The following is a 19,044-nucleotide window of genomic DNA, read 5'->3' as shown; positions in this document are numbered from 1 at the left end:
GGTAAACCTGACCCAGTTTAAAACAAAAGCTTCTAAAGCATTTCAAGTCTGCACAACACCGAGTGCAAGCTAAACACACTCTCTCAAGTGCAACGAGCATCCTTGGCACTCAGCACACTAAGCACCAATTTGAGTCAAATAACAGCTAAGCAACACATTCTTATGTACAATTCCCTGGTCTATGCAAGAGGTAGAAATAGAATTTTACACTTCTACAAGAAAAAGATCAGTTCTCCAGTAAATCTCTATCTGTGGCTAATCACTCCACTTTTACTTACACCATGAATTATATTTCTGCATTAAATTAATTCTGAAATCTAAACCAAGCAAGAATCAAATTACAACATCTTCGAGCCAAGCACTCAGCAGAGGCATTGGTTATTACTGGGCTGTAATTCTGAATTATATTGGCTCTTCCCACTGATTTTCTCCATATCTGCACAGATCCACTTCTCTAGAATATCTTCCATGAAGAACAAAGGAGATACAGCCATAGAGAGCTTCTGACAGATAAAAAGAAAGTATTTTAAAACACTTCAGAAAAATATTTCACCCCTGGTCATTGTGATGTCCTGTACCTCAGATTTGGGAAGTTTCATTTATCTGAAAATTTACAGTGTTAAAAGAGTACAATTACATTCCTAGCAGAAGCATGCTTGCCCACCACTCAGCAGGCTGACATTCAGTAAATTCACTGTACAAATACCTCCAAGTAGTAAATAGTTATATCAAGTCTAAGATGGCATACTGAAACATTTTAAAATTACAAGTAAATCTATTTACCTTGCTTCAAGAGTTAGTTTTACTTCAGCAAAAACAACAGAGCCCACTGTGCAATCAAAATACTGTAGCTGGATGAACACGTAACATTTCAGATGTCATCACCCCACCACCAAGTATCTTCATTCCATCTGTATTTATTTAAAAATATTTACATATTGGTCACCATGCTTTAACAGCATCTTTACACAAAAGAGTTAATGAAAAACATCACACTAGGATGGGGGAAGGGTGGTAAAATGTCTTTTCAAAAGTCAGGTTTTTTTCCAAGCTGTCACAAGCCAGGAGAGTTCTCAGACTGAGTGTGCCGGAGTCCCGCAGTGCGTGCGCCACAGATCCACAGCTTTGCTGACAATGGCGTCCGTGTTGTCCTGAGGAATCTGCAAAGACCAGGGCAAGGTGCCTGCTCAGAGCACTCCATTCAGACTGCTTTGTTTAAAATAAAGACTTTGAACTTCCAGTTCAGATTTTATCTCTTTATAAAAAAGAAAACAAAACTAGAATCCCATCTCCCTGTCCTTGCATCCCACCATCCCTCTGTCCTGCACACACTATATTACATCGAGGTTTTGGACAAACAGCTTGTATTACCAAAATGCTGACAAGCAGCCAGGCACCTCACACTTCACACATCCCTGACACCAGGCATGGCTCACACTGCCTATCCATGACCACAAACTGTGTCTCACATAACTCACCTGGCTTACACTGGGACCCTACAGCCCTGCTGAGATGCCTCATTACTATTCAGGGTCAGGAAGGTTCACGATCCCATCCTCACATCAACAGAAAACACACACCGAGTCTACAGATTTGCACTCGGGCAAGATGCAAAAAAAAAAAGGTGCCAGAAACCAGCCCTTCTAAGAAACCTCCAGAAAAATTAACCTAATCTGACCTGCTCTTACTTTCACAGGAAAACCCTTTAGTATCACTAGAAATGTTAATTCTGTACAAACATAGACAATACATTCCCCAAGCCTAAAAATCACTTGGAAGCCTTAACTCCTGATAGAAAAAGTTATTATTCTCATTGCTGAGCATTCTCCCTTCACCTTGGTACTGTTCTCAGTAATGTAATAATAACTTTAGGTGCATCTGCAACAGGCAAGCAATTCAGGCTGAAACAGTTATAAGCTATAAAAGGTAATGCAAAGCATAATTAGAGTACTTACATTTTCCAAAAACTGTGTGATCTTTTCTGCAGAATTCAGTGCTATTATCTTCATTTTAAAGGTTAATAATATCTCCACAGCAACAAACACAAGAATCTTGCAGGATCCACTTATAACTTTGTCCCAGACTCTACAAGAAAGTGAAAAGGAATAATTAAACATTATTGCAGTGTTTGTCTGCTTATTTGTCTGCTAGAACAGCCTTTGTACAACCATCTCTATCCAGAATATTTTTCTGAACAACAGCAATGTACTGAATTATTTGGGTCAGGATAAATAGAAGACATTTTATCAACTCCTCAATCTGTACAGAGCAGAGGGATGGCAAGCAGTAATTGGAAGGTAGTGATATGTGTGTTGCAGTTTAGAGATTGAACTGTTTACAAGCTCAAGTAAAAAAAGCAAACCTTGGCTTAACAGCCTCGACTATAACAACTACTTTACTGCACTATACAGCTACCAGAGTCTGCGGTAAAGATGAGAATTTTTCCTAGTGCAAAAAAAAGAAATTAACTTCATTAGCATGCCTAATAAAGATATTCTTCAATCAGCTAAGTTGCTAAAAATTCAAAGAAATGTAATACTGAACTACTACATCTCAAGTAGGTCATTGCTGTATGAGATACAAATATGATCTATCAGCAGGATGTAGTCCATGATGTTTAAATTAGGCACAAGGCACAACTATTAAATCTTCCAATCCATCCCACTGCACACAGACACTCTCAGAAATACCGAGGCACTCCTACCTCTCATGTGAAATCATACCTGGACCTCCTTGGGCAGGTGTCCAAAGACTTCAGCAACAGAACTTGGATGAATATTAAAATGGATCATCACTACCAAAACCTACTATTAGCCTGCAACAATTTGAAATCATCCTTCATCCAGCAGCTCTCTCTCAGGCCCAGCTCAAGAGACTCGGGATAAAAGATTACACAAAACAGTGTGAAACCATCTGTCAGATGGCAGCTTTTATGGGCTCACATTATTTTTAGTTCTTGAATTTTAAGAGCTGTGTCAGAAAGAGTTTCTGAGGATTACAGTTCTTGCTCCTTCTGGGCACTTGTTCAAAGTATTTCTCCTTCCAAATAAAAACATGGGGAAACAAAGACCACACGCTGTCCTCCGTAATTTCTGAATATAGTAACACTGACTGAAAAACATCTTCTGCAGCCCATCTACAGATTTGGATCTATGGGTGTGCTCCTTCCAGGGATAACTCCATTTTTGTATGACCTCTCTCGGAAGAATTTGCCCTTCAGCCCAGAGTGCCAGGAGAGCACAACACAGGCATGACATGAACTCTGACAGCGGAACTGAAGTGTAGGATCACACTTTTACACAAGGAATTAAGAGGGGAGAGCCCAGCCAAGAGCAACTGAGGTGATGAAAGGAGGAAAGGTGAGAGAGCTTGGACTGCTCAGCTTGTAGAAGAAAGAGATCTGGGGAATCTTATCAATGCAAACTGTAAGGGAGAGCACAAAAAGGGTGGAGCCAGGCACTCTCCAATCATGCCCGGTGAAGGGAATGATTGGAGGCAATGACTTGAGGCAACAGGCACAAACTCAAACACAGGACTAGATTATAACAAAGAAAGGAGAAAAACAAATGTGTAGATCCTCAGGACTATTCTCAAAGTAGAAGGAAACAAAAAACCCACAAGGACAGATGGGGGGGGGGTGTGAAAGGCACAGCCAATTTCTTTCCCCTTTGCAATTTAGTACTAATTCCCTGTCCTGCTATGATTTAACAATTAGTATAATCCCCACAGGGACAGGAACAACACACAATCCAAGATCAAAATCTTACTGCTTCATTTGTGGTTCAAGCATCCCAGGACAAATGAGCACTGCAAATATTACTTTGCTGTTGAAGTCAGGTCTAGGAAGCTTTAAGCAAGGACATGAGAAAACTGAGACATCAGCTCTGTTCCACACTGTACAGGTCATTCCTGTTTACTTCTACAGCATTTTCCTTCACAAACACATCTGTTTAGAACACAAGAAAAACTTCCCCATGTGTTCCATGTGCATCAGAACTGTAATTACGAGTGACAATTACAGAGAGTAGCAGATCTCAAAAACAGGAAATAATTTTTAAAGTTCATATCAAAGCTCATGTTAATTTGAAAACAAACTTATTAATCCTATTATAAAATACCCAGTCTTCTTTCATTATTTTGCTTCCAATTCTTCTGACTTCAGTCTCCATAATTACATTAGGTTACATGCTATGCTCAGAAAACACTCTATTGTTTTCCTGCATCATTTAGTCTGATTCCAGAACAAATGTTTTAACAATGGTAAAACAGATGCAGTATCTAAATCACCAGTGTCTTCACAAATTTTGGAAGATGGTGCACAGCAAAGTGAGTGAGATGTCAGCACTAACCAGCTGTGTCTGCTGCAGTATATTTTCCTTAACATTTCCAGCTATTGTTACACTCAGTACAACTCCATCAGTGACAGTAACTGGGAATGATTGTGCAACACTGTGATCAACAGTCAGCACCTTGTCTGTACCAGCAGAGCCAGGAACAACATCATAAACTGTCAAAAGCGAGAAAAAAACACAGCAGTTTCAAGGAAATATATTTTCTGATGATCCTATTCTAATACAGCAGTCTTTATACATTGTGTATACACAGTTGTCCTGCTTTCACTTTTTAGTAGCAATCATTTAAGGTCAACTTTACTGCAACTTTTTACCTGTTCTTTGATACTCCTGTAGAGGGGGAAAGTATAAGAGAAACATCATGCAACTGTGCCTACAGCCCTACACAGGAATGCAGAAAAAGAAATACATATTCTGAATGAAATTCACTGTTTTGTGTGACTATCATCCTCTGCAAAATACAACTGTTCAATTAACCACAAGAACACTCTTGCAGGTGTTTTTTGAACAGCAAAGCAGTATTGACAACCACAAGGAAAAATAAAAAGAAATGGGAAGCTATAAAGGCAAAGAGCATGCCAAGGATTATGCAAATGAAACCATTTACTTTAACTGAGCCTCTTCTATAGACAAGATACAACACTGTATGCACCTGTGCGTGAAGGGATGCCATTCTCCAGGCACTCTCTGAGGCTCCTGCAGCACTACAGTGCAGTAATACACAGGAGGCATCACAGCACTGCTGCTCTCTCTTTTTCTGATATACCACCACTAGCCTCAGCTTTCCCTACACTGCAGGGTAAACACACTCAACCTTATTTCCTGGTTCTGCTCCTCCAGCCATCCAGACAAAAGAGATATCTAAAAAGAACAAATGCTTTCTCCTCTGCCTGCACATCTGGGTGTCCTTCCAGAGGTAACTGGGCATGGAGGGACACAATGAGGCTCACACAAATCTCACCCTGATCTATCATGATCTTGTGCCCATACATTCGCAAACCTGGGAAGCAGTTCAGTGAGACAAAGGCAAACTGAATGAAGTTTCTCTGTAGTAACAACCCACATGCACATTCTTATGCCCTCCTGCTCCACAGTAAAATTAAGGCATTTTCCATATTTTTGTTGTTTCTATTAACAAACTACTTACATTTTTACAACTAAATATAATTTATGCAGGGCATGGAGATCACAGATGTAAAACTACAGAATTATATTAATATATGAGGTAGTGCCAGTTTGAAAGTCATAAGATTTCAGGGGAATGACAAAATACTTTGCCACTAGCAAGTTGACAGAGACTAATAACCTAACACCAGGCAGCCAATGCCAAGCCTTCAGTGCAGAGTACAAACAACATTAGGCAGGGGCCTGATGCGTGAGTGGCAACATTAGGCCATAAAAAACGCCTGGCTCATTCACAATTACAACTGCAAAGCTGCACTGCTTCTGCTGGATCATCTGCGCTGACAGTGCCAGACTAAACTGGGAGCCAAAGTGACATTTTTCCTGTTGAGATGAAGTCACAAACAGGACCCCAAGGTTTAAGAGCAAGGATCTCCAGCTGAGGGCCCTCACAGCACCATTGGAAAGCTCTCCACACATGGGCTTACCAAACAGATGAGCAAATAATGCTGCTGCACAAATCAAGCAAACAGGGCAATAATGACTATGAAAACAAAGGTGTGATCCAGTTCTCTCCCTGTCTCAGAGAGAAACATGCCTTTCTGTGCCTCTCAAACCTCTGCTACAGGCTGGTTCATACTCCAGAAAGCACCCTGTCTATATTCCAGGTGGAATACAGAGTCTTTGGAATGGTCTGCTCCTCCCTTTCAACAATGCTACACCTTAAGGAGTTTGTTAAGAAGCTCTTCACATAATATGCCAAGTGTATTAGACACTGCAGAAGGTCAAACCAAAAGTTTCCATGAGAAACCTGTCCATATGTATTTTCCAAGCCCACTTAAATTAAACTGATGCACAAATTTTACCTATGGTGTAACTTGAAGTGTGCTATAAAACAGTATTTATACTAAGTGGCAGAGCCTGTCAGGTACTGGTATTGTGCAACTTCATCTCACCATTACCAGGTAAAATTTCTGCACAGCATGTACAAGTTTTGTACACCTTAGAGAAAACCAAACAAACAAAAAACCCCATGAATTTTAGATTTATCTTCTTGACAGAGAAGACTATAGTTCATAGAAAGCAAGCAGCCTCTCAAATGCAGTGTTAAATCATAAGTGAAAATAAATCATAAAAGACTGTGTTTAGATAATCTCTCACTTGACAAGAAAGTAAGTAAAATTCACGGGAGAACTGGAGACCTTCAAACCTCAGCAGTTTCAACACTGACATCTGGATGCATTTCAGATAAGCACTGGGGCTTCTAGAACCTAATCCAAACTGAATCTCCAAGCATTAATTAAGTTCATCTGTCACACACTACCCATGAAGTATGTTATTTCCTCAGCGAATAAGGCCATTATGATTACAACTGAATAATTCACAAACCTAAACTGCCAAGAAAAAGTGCACTTTCATCATGTTCCCACAAGAACTGTAGGGAAAAGGGATTGTTATGCCGTCAGAAATACCAACACTGAAATTTGTTTTTTATTCCAGAATTATACAAAAAGCCAGTATTTTGACCTTTTCCAGGGGGAAAAAAGTATTAAAAAATTTCAGGTAATCAAAATATTCTATTTCAGTAAGGTAAAAGAGCATATGGAAATGCTAAAGATGTATACTGATTAGACAAAATATTTCATGCAAATAAAACTAATTCAAAATGACAGACATTCAAAGCAAAATATTCTTGCAAGATGGAATACAAAATCAAAATTCTTCATCTAGATTTCTCCTTTTACACCATCAGGATGACACAGCTCCATTAATTTCAATTTTCAACAGAAATTTTAAAAAAACCCCTTCATCTTCCGAGAGCAAATCTGCTCTGATACAAATTCCTCCCTCAGCTCTTGTCCACAGCCATAAGATCCAGTAGCAAAATTGAATTCCATGAGCTCTAAGCTCTAAACTGTAAAAAACATCCTATACTATGCATACTTACATAATTTCTGCAGTCACAGAAGTAGTAAAAGCTTTCAATCACCACATCACACAATTACTAAGCAGACAAGACTATTTTGGAGCCTTAGAGATGCTTGATGAGAAGAACTTGCCATGTAACAATAACCTTGTTGTACCTAAAGGTCTCAATCCTTCACAAAATGTTTTTTCTCTCAAACATAATCCTTGGCAACAAAAAAACCTACAGACCCTCAAAGACCATGGTCCAACAAGAGCAGAAAGAGCGGTTTCTAATCTTACAGCTTGTTCCCTAAAATCATCTTATTCTTATAAGGGTAAATAAAACATCTTTAAGAACAGCCATTTTCCACTTTCCTCGGAACATGAAGTACCAGATAAACAAACACTGCATCCACTATTCAGATTATTACCAACTTTATCACCATATAAGCATTTTCTACAAAGCAATTTACAAAGCACTGTTTCCATGCTAGGTTCCTATCCTAGCCACTGAAGTCCTGTGATTACCTCAGAGTTTCCCTCGAACATTGTTACTTCTCAAAGTTTTTAGACAGCTGAAAATGACACCATTGTTTTCTCTGTGCCACATCCTGCTCAGCTATCAGCAACTCTTGTTAATGCAGAAATATGTTTCTCTATATTGAGCTTGAATTTCCTGCTTTCCAAGAGTTCTCAGGCAGCAGAATTAGGGAAATATACAAGCTTCATTTCAAAAGCCCTTCAGTGAAGTGTCATACACAAGAATTTTTCCCTTCTAAAAGCTCAAGAACCTATTTGTAACTGTAGAATCCTGATATAATCCACAATTTCATTAACTTTGTAATATTCAAAGTTAATTGCCCTAATTGCCCTAGTACTTTTTAAAATAAACATTCTGTCATGATTTAACCCCAGCCAGCAACTGAGCAGCAGGCAGCAACTCATTTACTACCTCCACCAGTGGGATGGGGGAAAAACTGGAAGGGTAGAAGTAAGAAACAAATTTGTGGGTGGAGAACAAAAGTTTCATAATTAAAAAGAAGTAATAATTTCCAAAAAACTGTAAGGAAGAGAAGTAAAACATAACAAAGAGAAGAAAATAAAACCTGAGACAAGTAATGCAACAGAGAACAGTTTCCCATCAGCCCGACTGATGGGCAACAAGTCCCCAGGCAAATGCTTCCATCTGCCAAGCTCCTCCTCAGCTTAACTGCTGAGAATGACTCCACATGGAATGGGATATTCCTTGGGTCAGCTGGAGTCAGCTGTCTTGGCTGTGACCCCTCCCAGCCGTGTTCTTGTGCACCCCCAGCCTCCTTGCTGGTGAGGAGCAGAATGATGCTGTATGTTCCTGCAGAGCAGTTTAAGCACTGCTCTGCAGGAACTAAAACATCCCTGTGCTCCAAAACACAGCCCTATACCAGCTACTCTGAAGAAATCTAACTCTATCCCAGCCAAAACCCACAGACATTCCCAAAATCTTTTTCATCTAACATTAATACAATACTACAATCACTCCCTAAGCACAGATTTTTGTCAAAAAGCCCAAAAACTGACTACAATTCAGCTATGTAACACTGACAGAGGGGTTTGGAGTTCTGCATCCTAGGAGGCACTAAGTGTCTAACAGAATCAGCTGGTATACTTAGCTCCATTCTTTTTATTTTCAGTAGGTGAAACAATCACACAGAGATTATCTTGCATCAGTAACAAGGGGAATTAAATCCAATTGTATCATTTCCAAATTAGCAATAAAGCTAACACCATAATCTTACAGATAAAGTATGGAAAGCTCTTTGCCTGCTAGCGATGACAGAAAGCTGAAATTACTATGCAGTTATAAACAGAAAGAAAAGAAAAAGAACTTGCCTCTGTAAACTGGACTCAGGTAAACATCCTGCAAAACACTTTTTAAACCAAAGATCGTAGGGGAGTTTGCTCATTGCAGCACATGCCTTCAGATGCATCAGCAGTCGGTTATCTTCAATGTTCAAATACTGCTCCAGAACTTTTGGCTGAGAAAGGATTAGAAAATTTTAGGTAACTCACATCAGAATACCTTCATAGTTAATGCACACTGTAAGACAAGCACTGTCCTCACAATTCAGTTAACGTAATGGAGCAATGTAACATATTAAAATAATGTACCTTCATTGTTTTAGCTGTTCCAAAATACAGGTGTTACCAACTTTTGCAATCGACTAATTATGTACTTAACCAAAGAAACAACCTCAGCTTCCTGAAATTGCTGACCACTAGCAGAACTTCCAAGATATGCAGTATTCCCTAGTGCAAGGATGTGCTTCAGAGCTTCAAGCAACACAGAGATTAAACGTGCACTAATTACTGCTACTTTCACAAGTAAAATCGAGTTTCATTCACCTCAAACCTAATCACCTTAGCACACATCAAAAATATCTACACACAATGCAGCAAAACGCAAAAAATCAATTCTGAGAGCAAGTCCCTGTGCAACCCATTAAAAGCTGGACATTGATTTACTGTTTAAAAACCCTAAGTATTTAAGGCATAAACATGTGGATAATTTTCTCATCTTGTTTAAATTTTAATGTAACACAATACACATTTTCATAAATTCTTGACTACCTTTATGCTTTGTCATAGTTAGGCAAACTGCTAAGGACTTCTACTGTCAAAGGCAGAAAACACTTCCTTTGCCAATATTCTCGCCTACTGAGTCTTGCCACATTGATTGTGTTACAAAAAAAAAAAAAAAGGGAGGGAGACACTGGGCACTCTTTACGTCACATCGTACAAACACACACTTCCAAAATATTCCTTTCTCCTTTGAACTGGTATAGTTGAATGTACCACCCACAGAAACAGGAGGTAGATTTAAAAATTATTTCTTAGTTGCAAAAGAACTAACAAGGGCAGGCATAGTTTTCCTCAGCAAATTTCTATTCAGCAATTGCTGGTGCACATGTACTTGATATTTTTACTTTTTAGAATATTGTTAACTAAAAGCTCCTTATCTGTTATGGCTATTTGATGAATTACAAGAACTTTCATAATTTTGATTAGTACACATTAAAATCAAACTTTCATTTTATAAATCAGGAAGACAGAAATTCAAAATTAATATTCTGTGATAGCATTTAAATTGTCAGTGCTACAAAAATCTACTCCAATTTTATTATAACTTGATTAGCAACATACTGTTTTTCTGAAGATGGAGTACTCTGCTCCATTTATAAAGCAAAACTGCGTTTTGTCTATCATCCAATGAGCCGCATATGAATGCCAGAGATGGAGCCTAAAAGGTAGCAGACGTACACCAAGATGTCCTTCACTTTTGACATTTTTAATTGTTTAAAGAAAAATTTTAAGTGACCAATTTGTGAGACATATAATTCAACTGGATACAATGTAACCTTTAGACAAAAAAGTTAATTGAAAATTACCACACAGCAAACAAAAACTATTTCTGATGTTACATTAAACAGGGCAGCACAATCACAATGCAAAAAGCACTCCTCCCCTATTTTGAAAGTAGCTGGTGGAACAGAATCCAAGGGTGTCACTTCTGATTCTCCAGTTGTCTCAATGTGTTAATGTTTTCTATGACTGCTTCTCCTTGCAAAAAGAAAAATAAAATCCTTTTTTCTTACCAGCTGTTGTAATGAATCTTTGTGCTTGCTGTTCAGCTGATTCACAAAACAACTGACAAGCCAATAGCATTCTATAGGATCCTCTACCATTTCCTCCATTGCTTTAGCAATAGCAAGAAACACTTCATCTTCAGGTTCCTGAAAAACAAAGCAAAAAAAGTGGTCTACAGAGAAGTATTGGACTATTCTGATTTAAGTTATTCTTATATTCCTTTTCTCTGCTATTCAGGGAAAAAAACAGGAATCAACATACACAAAAAGCTGTTCTGACGTTCCTAAACAAGACATCGGGCAGCAGCTGCAGGATGATGACAGATATCTATTAAAACAGAGCAAGTAGGACTTGTCTTGCTTTTAAAACCAAGACATGCTTCAGTGTATAGAGAGTCCTAAATACTACTGGGTTTATGTCTCTGCCACACAGACTGCTCCAATACACGCATATCCTTACTTGAACTCTCTGCATTCGGATGCACAAAACACTCAGCAGACTTCCGTTTGGTACTCAAACATTTCAAAATATTTAGATCGATGTGACATCTCTTTATCTCCCTCTGCCTCTACAATAAAACACCTGCACTACCATCAAGAGCAACCTCTCGTAAGTTTAAGGGGACAGTGACTGCACTGAAACGAGAACAAATGCTTTCTGCAGCAGCAAAACAAACCTGAGTTACAGGACTAATGAATGAGGCTCTGCTAAAAACCATCACTATGAAATCTCACCACAGTCCTGAGAGCAGCTCTAGGATGCACTGACAAAACACTTGCTCAGAAGGCAATACTGCTCTAGAAGGGAGGAATTTTCAGCCCACTGCGTCACATGCCAAAATCAAGGAAATTTCTCTACTGGAAATTTTCAGGGTAGGATGGCCGCATTCCTAGGAAATGGTAAGGGTATGAAAACATTCCCTCCTCTGACAAGAGAATGCTGCAGGTAATCCTCCAATTCTAAATATTACTGAATTTTCCATATTAACTCAAACCTTTTATTATTTTGAACTTTTCTTTAAGTACTTATGTCAAAATTTGTGATTACAGATGAAAAATTACAAAATAAGCTGGGCTAGAGTGAATACGGATAAATTAACTACAGACAAAATCCACTTAGAAAGCTCTTTGGCTCCTTTCCTTATCTCCTATTTCACAGAGAAAAGAAAGAACCACTCATTGTTTTTATCATTACTAATTTACCATCACAACACAGCCTTGTTTAACCATATGGCTGTATACTGTGAACAGCAGAGTATGCGCATTACCTGACAGAAGACCAGGTCAGTTCAGACTAAGAAAAAAAGGAGGACAGTACACTGAAGTCTAAATTTAAAAACAAATAATTTAAGTATTTGCTGCAACTTGCATTAAACCACTGCTTGTACAGGCTCTGAATTACCCTTGTTTCAGGAACATAAGAACCTATGAGCTACAATGAGATGACGTCATTTTCACATCAGCGCTATAAAGAAACTGAAGTGTCCTGGAGTACAAAAGGCTTGAAACGTAGCAGGAAAAATGCACAAAAGAGACTTTAAGGCATAAAATATTACGTAAGTACTTAGGGGAAAGAAAAGAGAAAAGCACTTTGACTAAAATTCTTTATTTTATACTAGTACTTCTCTGTTTTCCTTTCACCTTACTTGCTCTATCTACAAGCACTTGCGGGGCGACCTGCAGTTCAGTTTCTCACTAGTTCACAGTTTCAAGTTCAGTAAAGTATTATATTTAAAAGACTGTTAAAATCACCACTGACCAAGGGAAAAGCTACATTTCGAGGCAGTTTTCCTGATTCCAGTTGATGTATGCGGAGGAAAACATCAACCTGTGGGGTAGAATCATTGATAAAGCGAATCACACGGAGAGCGTGGTGAATATCCCAGTACTGCTCCTTCCGGTACTTCATCACCAAAGCATGAGATTCGTGGTGAGGAGGAATAATTCCTAAAAAAAAAAAATTAAATTAAATTCTAAAAATTAAAAGAAAAAATATAAGCAATTGTAAGGAAGAGTTCTACTTGATCCTTTTTGTATGTCTAGTTTTCAGCACAGTACTAGTTGTATATTTGTGCCCAGCTTCCATTTATTTTGAAAACAAAGTCAGTGTAGAATCATTGTTATACACATTAGCTGTTCATTTTCTCAAATTCTACGCTTTGTCTGAGATGACAGAGAATATATACACGCAACTAACTAATGCAAAGATACTGCTCACTGCAGTATTAATTACTTCACTGCCAGAAAAGTCTTTACACACTGTACCAGAGATTAATTCTCCCTAAAATGACATTCAAAAACCAAAATCAATCAGTTGAATCAATTAAAGATTAGAACTTAAAATGCCACATAATCACTTGTAAAGTAAAATTTGTTATTTTCTTAGCAGAACACAAATCTCTTTTCTAGTTTTCTGGGAAAAAAAAAATTTAAAAAGTATCTAAGTAGAAAGGCAAAGAAAATTACACAGCATCTCCAACAAAGATACTTAGCATTTCACCCAGTCCTCCCCCCTACTGAGTCTTGCTATGCACTGATTTTCACAACAAAACTGTCAGAGACTTCAAGAGAAATAAAAACATATACACCTAGGCAAAAAATGCCATTTCCCTATCACTAGTGGAGCAGAATTTTTCCCAGTGTAGAAACTCATGAGAACAAAGTGTTCTTCAAAAGTCAGTTCTGAAACAAGCTACCTGCTCCTTCTACCTCTCATTTAAAGAAAAAAAAATTCCTGTCAAGTGTTACACCATGAAATGGCTGAATTGAGGAACAAGCACATCAGACAGAAAATTATCTTTTATTTTCCAGCTGCAAACCTGTCTGCATTTCAAAAGCTGGAAGAAGGCAAGACATTTTTCACAATATGCCAAAAGAGAGTCAACATCATAACTGTATGTACATACTGCCAACTGCTCTCCTCAAACACAGAGGACAACCTTAGGCAGGCAAAACAAAGCTGAAACAACACAGGGGTGCCTGGAAACCATCATGAGTCATCCTTGAACAGGAAGGTAACAGAGGCATTGCTGACACACCTGGGACATCAGCAAGCCTTGGCACATGTCTGAGAGAGTTTTGCTGGCAGGACAGACTTCCTTTTCTTAAATTATTAACATTATTTAGAGGTCACATAACACCTCCCACCAGAAATGGACTGGGCTGTGGTTCCAGCCATTTAGGGGGAGGTATTTTGCACTGTCCTTCTCAATACCAGCTTTTATAACAACTGCTAACACTGAAATGCACTGTAAGAAAGGTGCCTGAACCTCTGTTCACCCAAGGCACGTCAGAGAATGACAGTACAAATACCTGAAATCAGAATATCGCGAGTTTGAAGAGACCCACAAGGACCACTGAGTCCCCCTACTGGCCTTTCACAAGACTACTCCATAAAATCACACCATGTGCCTGAGAGCAGAGCTCACTTCTTGAACTCTGTCAGCCTTGGTGCTGTGATCACTTCCCTGGGAGCCTGTTCCAGTGCCAAACCACCCCTTGTTCTGATATCCAACCCAAACCTCCCCTGAAACAACTTCATGCTGTGAAATGAATCACTCTGGGTTTAAAAATACAAAATACTTTTTAGAACCAGTATAATTTTCCAAGCAGTTGATTCAGAAGGTGTTTTGTGTTATCACAGGATTCACAGATCCTTTATCTAAAACAGCCCAAGACCTGGCTCCGCAGTAAGCCACAATTTTGCAAAGAGATATATTTTGCTATTATAATGTTGGCTGAAGGATTCTGTACTGAGTTGCCTGTCCAAAACTCCTATGCTGTATTTCCCACTACTAATATTTTAAAGGATGCTGACTACTGCCCAGAATACAATAATATTGTTAATGGCAGAGCCTTTTATCAAGTAGGACTACTCTGTAAGTTCAACGCCAAGAACTTAAAGCTTTGTAATTAGATCTTGCCCCTTCTCTGCACTGTTCATTTACTACTTTTGCCAAAAAAAAAAAAAGGAATAAAAATTATATTCCACATAATCAGGAATATGAAGTCAAAACTTTCAAAATGTAAAAAACTGGAAGGGGAAAAAATGAATTTAAAAATTAAGATTTTTTTTAAACCCCTCCTGTCTCCAAGAGGACACGATCTCACATCTAGTCAACAAATGTACTCGACCAGTTAGTGCAAAGCCATTAGTACTTTTTAATTACTCATCTGATTAGTGCACTTCTAGGAAAATATAATCTATTTATGGTTTTTACAGCTTCTGGGGATACCATTAATTTGTCTTCAGCCTTGTATCATCTTCAAGGGCAAATACAATTCAAAGCCAGCTGCAAAACCATAAGAAACCAATATTCTGCAGAACACAAAGCTTCTCTTTAGAATAAACATGTATTCCATGCTTCACCCAGTTTAAAATTAATCACAACTTGAGTTCAACTTACTTGTCTGTTATTTCAGGAGCACAACTGAATATCTTATCAGATATCGATGACTTCTTATAATCCACATTTCAAATTCATTTCATAAATATACTTGGAGAGTGTTACAAAGTTAAATACAGAAACACACTCTCTTAGGCACATTTCAGCAGAGTTCTCAAAAACTTGTTTTGTAATTGCCATTAGGCATCCAAGGTGGATACAAAAGTAGGCTGAATATATATCAGTAGGCAAGGTCATACAGAATAATCCAGTGATTACTTCTTCAAAGACAAAAAAATAAAATAACTTTTTTTTAAATTGCATCTTCCTACATTCTATATTCCATGTTACAATTCATACCTAGAAGCACTTTCCACACCAGTATACGATACATGGATGGAAGAGGAAACCTTTGACTAAATGTGCAAAGCTTCTCGATATCTGTAAAGAAATGAAAAGAAAAAAATATTCAGGACAAATTTAAATATGGTTATAAACAGGTTTGCATCTCTGACCCAGCTAAGTATGACAAATTTTAGTTGCAGATTGAAATTCCCTATTTCACCACATATTATCAACAAATGCTTTCACTGCTTTCACATTGGCCTGACTTACAGTAAAACTACTCCAGGTTTCAACAGAAGGAAAACTGGACCATTTTGATAGGCATTTTGTAAAGCATGTCACTGTCAAAATAATTAAGGCCTTTTTTAAAGGGACAACATTTATCTTTCTGTTCTGCCACAGATGTGGCACTCCTCAGGGACCAGCAGCAATAACATCTTCATTGCTTTGAAGTTAGATCGAATTGACAGCATGAGATGATGCATTCTCAGATTCAAATTGCTTTCCCTAAAAATCTTTCCATTTCTTGGTCACAGAGAATGAAAGAAGGAAAAAAGAAGAAACAAGCAAGCTGACAAATCTTTAATAGTTTTCCAGGCCTTTGAAAATCAAAGGTCTGCTAGCACTAACTGAGGGATTATTGGTAAAAGATGCAAACTTAAATAAGTATTAAGCACAGCAGGTAAACATTATCTATTACTCCCTCCCCAGCCTCTAATCACCAAGAAATAGAGCAAACAGTGAAATCAACTTGCCCAAACGATCATCCTTAAGCAGAATTTCCAGCGACTTCTTTTCTTCAACTCCACGAAATCCCACTTTTTCATAATACACCGAGCGGAAGTTTCTCTGAGAGTCATCAGCCATGACTGATTCCTCCTGGAGAAACAATGAATTCCTCTGAAGACTTACAAACATACATTCCTATTGCTTTAAGGTCAAGGAATTTTGCACACTGATAGAAGTTTACTGTCTATGTCTCTACAGTACTAATAAACCCTACAGAATATTAAAATCTTCCAAGATGTTTTTTGTCACATACTAACATAAAGAATTATAAACGTAATTTATTCTAAACAAGATCTAAAGATACCAACTTTACAAACAAAATTAAGGGATTTTAAAAACTTATTCACATAGTATATTATGCTAAAGTCAGAAAAGTTTTTTAAAAAATTGCTGAAGAAACAGTTAAGTATTTTATGCCATATCCTGTACTTCAAAATCAACATTAAAAAATACAGTTACAAGTCTGACAAAATTTTGACTACAAAAACCCTATTCAAGTAGAACTATTGCCCACGTAAGTAAAATTATTAGGTTTCTTACTCACCAGCCAAGGTAATCAGAAGCAAGGACAAGCCAGAGTTGGCCTCAATGGCACAGGGGGGACAGGGAAGAATAAGGCTGGGTGTGTAGGTTTCTACTTAAGTTGCAGATATGAATTAAATGCTCATGTTTTTACCAGCTGCTGTAACAGCCACAGCCTTGAGCTTGTTTTTCCAGCACTAAAACCAAACAAATGTCTCATCCCTGTAGTGGAAACAAAGGTAAATTTCAGTGAATGCTCTGTGTATCATAAGAACTGTAAATGACATTTCAATTCAGCTCAACCCTCTAACTATCAATTCTCTCTCCTCTGTGGGCTTGCAAACATGAGAAAGTTCTGTTTCCTAACTCCAAGGACTAAGAACAATCTTAACATTTACGTCCAGAGACAGCAGCAATACTTTGAGAAAAAGAATTTATGTTTGACAGTGGAATGATGCATTGAGAAGCTTTTATAGTTAAATTCTTCTTTTCCTTGCAGAACCAAATACACATCAGGAGCAAAGCACTCACAGATAGAAACAAAGACCACAATTTTATAGAAAGTCAACACATTCAAATTTCTATATCCAGAAGGCCAATTTGTGTTTCAAATTATGTCTGGTTTTAGTGCTTTGTAGGATCAGGGCCAAGACCAGACAGCGAAATACAAACCAGCAAACGACTGAATCAGTGCTTTCTGAGATAGGCCAAATATTATTTATAAAACCAAATATTACATATATAAAACCAGAGAAAAAAGAAATAAATATTACTTGCAACACATTCCAGTCCTGCACTATCCTTAAGAAAATTACTGGGATATTCATGTATGGTGCATTTAAGGGTCCACTGATCAGAACGCTGCTTACATTGCAGCCATGTCTGAAAGCAGACTTCAGATGTGACAGACAGTCAACTACTTTTGAAAATGTTCAGATTTTAATTTACATTTTCAAAATTTTAAAAGCTGAATTTTAGTGTTATTTAGAAAAATAGCTAAACAAAAAAAACCACCAAAAAAAACCCCACATCTAGCCCATACCACTTGTGGAAAAATTACAAGAAACACACAGAACAGGAACATTAAACATAATTTGAAAAATAACAGCAAGACCTATTAGCCAGGAATGCTATTTTAATAATTTTAAACTAGCACTGTAACAGCAGTACATTTTATTTATTCAGTGGTAAAAGGAGGAAGATAGTTTGTTTCCTCCTTCACAACTTAGGATTTGTATTTTCATGTTATAAAAATGACCAGTATTCCAATCTTTACACCCATCTTCAATAAACTAGAAAAAGAAAGGGGGAAAACAAATCCTTAGCCAGCTCATTAGAAGTGTGCTGTACAAAAGAGTGCAATTAACTCGCCCTATCCTCAATTACAGCATTTTCGGCCTCAACAGCGGCTTTCCCGGCACCATTAAGTGTCACTCCTGGGGGTCAGCAGCGCCGCACAGGCCCGGGCTGCGGAGCCACCGCGCTCTGCCCCCGACCGAGCACCCTTCCCTCGCAGGCCCTGCCGGAGGCTCCCCCCACCAGGCCGTACCTCGGGGCTCAATTCCCGGCCTCCGTCACAGTCCCAGAGGAAAACAAGGGCACATTTGGGCACGGGATCAATGTGTCCCGGGAATTCGGGCCGCGCCCGCCCCCTCCCGCCCGAGGTGCCGGGGGGCGGCGGGGGGAGCCCGGCGCGGCCCGAGCGCGGCGCGGCTGCGGCGCATGCGCGGGCCCGTCCCGCCCCGGCGGCGGGCGGAGCGCTGGGGCTGCCGTGATGGGGACGCCCGGGGGTCGCGGTTTCTGCTGTGGCCGTCCCGCAGCCTCTCGGGGTCATCCGGTTCATCACGCACCCCGGCTGTGCTCCCCGCCACCCCTCAGCTCCACCCCTCTGCCCTCAGAGGGCATCCGTCCCTCAGAGCCGGCTGCCCGCACGGCGCGGGTACGGCTGAGGGCTGCGCCGCGTTGTTTGCTGTAATGATGGTTTTTGCCCCCATCCGC

At 38.9% G+C, this 19,044-nt stretch overlaps 1 protein-coding gene across 1 annotated transcript; it reads right to left on the bottom strand.

The window, feature by feature from the left end:
• Nucleotides 1-901: 901 nt before the first annotated feature.
• On the bottom strand, nucleotides 902-18,755 carry TBC1D7 (TBC1 domain family member 7). Its single transcript, XM_030943729.1, has 9 exons — nucleotides 18,596-18,755; nucleotides 17,069-17,268; nucleotides 16,491-16,614; nucleotides 15,751-15,831; nucleotides 12,765-12,952; nucleotides 11,015-11,152; nucleotides 9,252-9,397; nucleotides 1,956-2,085; nucleotides 902-1,160 (listed from the first exon to the last, which is right to left on the bottom strand). The coding sequence occupies exons 3-9, from the start codon at nucleotides 16,600-16,602 to the stop codon at nucleotides 1,074-1,076; spliced, it is 882 nt and encodes a 293-aa protein (XP_030799589.1). The 5' UTR covers nucleotides 16,603-16,614; nucleotides 17,069-17,268; nucleotides 18,596-18,755; the 3' UTR covers nucleotides 902-1,073.
• Nucleotides 18,756-19,044: the final 289 nt, after the last annotated feature.

This window comes from Camarhynchus parvulus, chromosome 2 (genome assembly GCF_901933205.1).
Source record: "Camarhynchus parvulus chromosome 2, STF_HiC, whole genome shotgun sequence".
Classification (NCBI taxonomy): Eukaryota; Metazoa; Chordata; class Aves; order Passeriformes; family Thraupidae; genus Camarhynchus; species Camarhynchus parvulus.
The sequence above is the reverse complement of the archived record's forward strand: the minus strand, read 5'-3'. Positions and strand labels throughout refer to the sequence as shown.